The sequence below is a fragment of the Teleopsis dalmanni genome, unplaced genomic scaffold, assembly GCF_002237135.1.
Source record: "Teleopsis dalmanni isolate 2A unplaced genomic scaffold, ASM223713v2 unscaffolded_contig_2527, whole genome shotgun sequence".
Lineage (NCBI taxonomy): Eukaryota > Metazoa > Arthropoda > Insecta > Diptera > Diopsidae > Teleopsis > Teleopsis dalmanni.
Window position 1 is genome coordinate 1 of NW_024033909.1, and position 6,828 is coordinate 6,828.

Consider the following 6,828-nt stretch of genomic DNA (forward strand, 5'->3'; position numbering starts at 1 on the left):
TTAAAGGGGATGCGCGTATGACTATTAGTCATCTATTATCTGGAACATCAGCAAACTATGAAGCGGCGTGGGATACGTTAATAAGAAGATATGAAAACAAAAGATTAATTTTTACAAGAAATTTTGACAAATTACTTGACATGAAAACAATTACCTCATCATCAGTTTTGAGTTTAAGAGACGCTCATGATCAAATTAAACAATGCATTCAACTAATTGAATCTAAACAGGCAGAACCTAACTGTGACAAATTATACGCGCACATAATAATAAGAAAATTGGATAAAGAAGGTATTCAATTATATGAACAATACATTAAAAAACCAAGAGAAATAAACACACTAAAAGATGTATTTGAATTTCTGGAACAACAATTCCAAACTCTGGAAGCCCAAAATAGCCTTAAAACATCAAGAATAAACTATATTAATCCACCAACTGACATAAGAATTCAGAACAATACTATCCAATGTCAATGTTGTAATCAATTAGGTCATCGGATGTATAATTGCAAACGATTTATGGACATGTCGATTGGACAACGAACATCATTAATTCGCAATAAACAACTATGCGAGATATGTTTGAGTCATAATAATCGCATTAAATGCAACTCTACACACAAATGCAAAAAGTGTAATAAAGCTCACAATTCTCTTTTACACATGGAATACAATTTAAATCAACGTCAGCAAAACAGCAGAAACAACCCAAAAATTAATAAAGAAGGAAAAACTTATTCAACAATAATAAAAGATAAGAAACAATTAACCTTACTTCCAACTGTATTAATCAGCACAAAATCATCAGATGGAAATATTCATCAATTGAGAGCCTTGGTAGATCAAGGTTCGCAAGTATCAATAGTGTCTGAGAAGGTAGTTCAATTATTGATATTAAAAAAAATGAAACACATGACCAAATTGTCAGGGGTATCTAACACAACGGTTGGTACATCAAACGCTAGAGTCTTTATGGAAATATCATCAAGGTTTAGCATCAAAAAGAAGATAAAAGGGGAATTTTTAGTAATGTCACATCTAGTAAGATCATTGCCAGAAGAAACAATAGAAATAGAAACCAAAATTTGGGACAATTATAAACTAGCGGATCCTGAATTTAATAAGAATGGTTGTATTGATATGATAATAGGAAGTGACCTTTATCCAAAAATAATTAAAGAAGGCATCAAAAAATACAATAACCTAATAGGCCAAGAAACCATATTTGGGTGGATGATTTCTGGTCAAATATTAGCAGATGCAGCTAGTAATGATGTTATATCAACTTTAAACTTAGAAAGATTTTGGGAAATAGAAGAAATAGAAAATGAAAAGGAAATACCTAATTCCGACGACGAATTGTGCCTAGATCTATATAAAACAACTACAATAAAAGACACTGATGGAAGATATATTGTTCAAATCCCCTTTAAAGAAGACTTGTCATTAGGTAACTCAAGGAAGCAAGCAGTAGCCAGATTATTGAGCTTGGAGAAAAATATTAATAAAAAATTAAAAAAGGAGTACGTTGAATTTATGAGAGAATATGAACAATTGGGTCATATGGTAAAAACTAAAGACCAAAATAAAGGATTATATTACATGCCACATCAAGCAGTAATCAGAGAGAAAAGTTTAACGACGAAATTACGAGTAGTATTTGATGCGTCCGCCAAAACATCTAATGGAAAAAGTCTTAATAACATAATGATGACAGGTCCACGATTGCAAAAAGATATTTTTGATATTATATTAAAATGGAGGTTATGGAGATTCGTAGTAACAGCAGATGTAGAAAAGATGTTTAGACAAATAAAAATAACGAAAGAACATCAAGATTATCAGCGAATCCTCTGGAGAGAGAATCAAACAGATAAAATAGAAGAGTTTAAACTAACTACAGTCACATATGGAACAGCTTCAGCTGCATTTTTAGCAGTCCGAACACTACAGCAAATTGCAGGAGATTATGAAGGAAATGTTAATATTAAAAATACGATTAAAAATGATTTTTACATGGACGATTTACTAACTGGTGCCGATACAACGTCAGATTGTAAAGATAAAATTAATAAAATTTTTAATTGTTTAAACAGTGCAGGCTTTAAATTACGGAAATGGATGTCTAATAATCAGTCAATTTTGGAAAATGTACCCATTGAAGTCAGCAATAAAATACTTAACATAAAAGAAGACGATTCAATAAAAACACTAGGATTAAAATGGAATCCAAGAGAAGATGAATTTCAATTCTCAATAAACATTTTAACAAATGATAGAATAACAAAAAGAATGGTGTTATCAGTAAACGCAAAGATTTTTGATCCATTAGGATGGCTGACTCCAGTTACAATTACTGCAAAATTATTTATACAAAAACTGTGGCAACTAAAGTATGACTGGGATGAAATTCTAGATGAACAAGTTCATAAAGAATACGAGAAAAATAATAAAAATATACAAATAATTGAACAAACTCGGATTCCAAGATGGATGGAAGTATCAAGTTTGGACAATTGGGAACTTCACGGGTTTTCAGATGCTTCTGAAGCAGCCTATGCAGCAGCAATATATATTAAAATAGGTTCAAAAATAAACTTATTGACAGCTAAAAGCAAAGTAGCCCCAATAAAAAATAAAAAAACTATTCCCAAATTAGAATTATGCGGAGCTCATTTACTAGCAAAATTAATGAATAAAATAATTAAAATATTAGGCAATAATCCAGAGGTCTATTGTTGGAGCGATTCTGCGATTACTTTATGGTGGATAAAAGAACCAAGAAACAAAGAAAGATTCATAAGAACACGAGCGACAGAAATTAAAATTTTAATTCCGAGTGCAGAATGGCGTCACATAAGAACAAAAGAAAATCCTGCCGATATAGCATCAAGAGGCATATGTGCATCCAAATTAATAAATAATACTCTCTGGTGGCATGGACCGACATGGCTAGCAAATCCTAAAGAGGAATGGCCAAAAGATGACCAAATAGATGGTTCTGCAGTCATCATAACAACATTAAGTTCAGATAATAATTTTATAGTCGTTTATAAATACAGAAAATATCAAAAATATCTAGACTAGAAAAAATAGTAGCATATGTATTAAGATTTATAAAATGCCTAAAAAATAAATCCAAAGACACAAATCATATATCAAAAGAAGAACTTGATACAGCAAGAAATGAGATAATTCGACAACATCAATTAACGCATTTTGCCGCTGAAATATCCAGCATTAATCAAGGCAAAGAAATTAACAGGATTAGCAAACTAATTCATTTACGACCATTTATAGATAAAAATGGCTTATTAAGAGTTGGAGGCAGGCTACAAAACGCAACTATTAAATATAACCAAATGCATCCAATTATTCTACATAGAGATCAATATGCAGAATTAATAATATATCAAGCGCATCAATCAACATTACACGGAGGACAAAATTTAATGGAAGCACACATAAAGCAACAATATTGGATTTTAGGAGTAAGAAAAGGTATAAAAAAAATATGCAACAATTGCACAAAATGCATTAGATACAGCCAAAACTTTGGAAAACAAATAATGGGATATATGCCAAGCCACAGAATAAATGTATCCCATCCTTTCGAACACACAGGGATTGACTATGCCGGACCCATATATATGAAGTGCTCAAAAGGTCGTGGTCAAAAATCATTCAAAGGCTATATTTCAGTATTTATATGCATGTCTACTAAAGCAATTCATTTAGAAGCAGTAAGCGATTTATCAACAGAAGCATTCATGGCTGCATTAAAAAGATTCTTTTCGAGACGTGGGAAAAGTGCACATCTATATTCAGATAATGGTACTAATTTTATTGATGCATTAAAAAGACTAGACAAAGAATTTGGAAATGCGATCAAAAATAATACATCAATAGTTCAAATTCTCGCAACTGAAAAAATAGAATGGCATTTTATTCCGCCGGCAAGCCCGCACTTCGGCGGTATTTGGGAAGCAGCAGTAAAATCTACAAAATACCATTTAAAACGAGTAATAGGTGAGACAAAGCTTACGTTTGAAGAAATGACAACATTTTTATATCAGACAGAGGCAGTTTTAAACTCAAGACCGCTCTGCTATGTAAACAGCGGAATTGATAGCATTGATGTTTTGACACCAGGACATTTTCTAATTGGGCGACCACTATTAAACGAACCAGAAGCAGAAATCAAAGAAAAAATAAATATAGTAAACCGCTGGGAACTATTACAGCAAATGAAATCAGATTTTTGGAAGAAGTGGAAAGAAGAATATGTGACGTCACTTCAACAAAGAAATAAATGGATAAAAGAAAAACCAAATATGAAAAAATGGCAAGTAGTAATCATCAAAGATCAAAATACAGCACCTGCTAGATGGCCATTGGGGAAAATTACTGAAGTATATGCCGGGCCGGATGGAAAGGTGCGAGTAGTAGAACTCAAAACGGGGAATGGAAAACTAAAAAGGCCAATTCACAAACTATGCCCTCTACTAGATTCCAACGCAATTCGAGGTGATCAACAAACAGGAACACAAAAAGTTTATTGCAATGTAAATACGAAAACTGAGGTAAAATCCGACAGTACAAAGTTAGCATGGACTACTTTGTATTTTTTGATGTTATGCATATTACCAGCTGTAAAAGCAATAACGAATTCATCAGGGGCCTCAATACATAAACTGAACGATAAGACAGCACTTTACTTGGACACAATTGGTGAAGTCAACACAGAAATATCAGCTTGGAATTTAATATTATATTACGATATGAAACAATACTTTATAATGACCAAAAATGCAGAAGATGTACTGAGTAACGCAAATGAAATATGTCCTAAATTATCAAACTTCGCAGAACAATGCAAAAATATTCTAAGTACAATGTCCAGAAAATTGGAAGAAATAAAGGAAGGAAATAAATTATTTATATGGTCAATAAAAGGTAGAACTAAAAGAGCGCCATTTGCATTTGTTGGATCATTTTATCACCTTCTTTTTGGAATGATGGACGAAGATGATCGAAATGCTCTAGAAGAGAACATGAATAACCTATTAGATAATCAACATGATTTAAAACAATTAATAGCGAAACAAACTTCAGTGGTGGAAACAACAGTAAATTTATTGAAGCGCACGTCAAAAGAAGTACAGCTGCAATATAATGAAATTCGTACAAAAATTGAGGCAATAAAAATCGCCTTGAATGAAACTTATTTTGTCTACAAAGAATCGATCAATTTTTTTATGGTTACAAAACAACTATCAGACTTAATAGAAGAATGCTCTAACATACAATCAGAAGTAATTCAACTCTTAATGGATGTCAATCACGGAAATTTAAATCCAAAATTAATAAAACCATCACAACTAAATGAAGAGATAATAAAAATAAGAGACAAAATTCCGGAAATCCTAATATTACCTGGAAAAAAAACTGGGACAGAATTGGAATCTATTTACAAACTCTTAAAAGCAAAAGGGATATTTTTTGGTACCAAATTAATTATCAAGGCGAAGATTCCACTGTTTAATAAACAATCATCTACCCTATACCAGATAATCCCTATACCAATTAAACAAGGAAAAAGATAAATCATTCCGAAGATTACATCGTCACTATTATTATATAACTTGGAAATCAATGCTTATCATTTAATGAACCCGTTAATATGGAGTCAGTGTAATAAAAATGGAGAAAATTAATTTACCTGTGAAGGAAATTTCCCATGGACAGATGCAAACGATAATTCATGCGAAATATCTCCACTAAAACCAACCAATCAAGACAATTGTTATTACAACGAAGTAAGCAATTCTTCTGTTTGGATCAAATTACACAAAAAGAACAGTTGGATTTATAAGGTCTTTAAGCAAGAATCTGCACACATAAAATGCTCATCAACATCAGACGAAATAATTACTATATCAGGACAAGGGGTATTATCATTAAAAGAAGGTTGTATGGCCCGCATAAAAGAAACAACATTAACATCATCAAGCAACTTGCAAAGTTCTACAATACTGAATATAAACAGTCCGGTTATAAAAGAAGCAGATGCGGTCGGAATCAATAATATAAAACCCTGGCGTTATTGGCAAATAAATAACAAAGATGAAATTGAGATGCTACATACACAAATTAAAGAAATCAAAAACAACGGGGTCAAATTAAAAAATTTACACTTCCATCACGCATCCGGTCACGCAGCGCTTGGTTTGACAACTATAATAATTATAGCAATAATTATTTATTTGATTCGAGCAACAATGAGAAGAAGGCGACTGCTGGCAATTGCGATATCAGCTCGGCGTCAGAATGTTCATGAATGAACATAATGTAAATTATATTATTATTATTCAAAACTACTATTCCAAAACATTATTATTTTACTATTATGCTACATTATACTTTAATTTAAAAAAAAAAATATTAGATAATCATTCATGTTAATTCTTATAATTTTCTTTTATTCTATATAGTTACTAAAACAAAAAAAAAAATATATACATACTTAAATATTAAAATTTTTTTTTGTAAAAATAAAATTCCTATAAAGCTAATGTATAGCATATTAAATTAAAATTAAACCTTTATATTATATTTAATAGACTTTTTATATTAAGCCGTTCCGCCTTAATAAAGGCGCGGCAGTATGTTCAATAATGAACATATTTTACTTTAATTAAACTAATATTCAATTTTATATTTATATTATATTAAGCCATTCTGTCTTAATAAAAGCGTTGGCAATATGTTCAATAATGAACATGTTATTTTAGGACATACAATCCTAAAACTATTAAAATTAAAA

General features: G+C 31.1%; 1 protein-coding gene across 1 annotated transcript; it reads left to right on the forward strand.

The window, feature by feature from the left end:
- Positions 1-140: 140 nt before the first annotated feature.
- On the forward strand, positions 141-5,317 carry LOC119664701 (the record flags this gene model as incomplete). Its single annotated transcript, XM_038074153.1, has 3 exons — positions 141-3,027; positions 3,147-4,031; positions 4,653-5,317. Coding segments are annotated over exons 1-3 (4,437 nt in total), but the record flags the coding sequence as incomplete, so codon positions are not given.
- Positions 5,318-6,828: the final 1,511 nt, after the last annotated feature.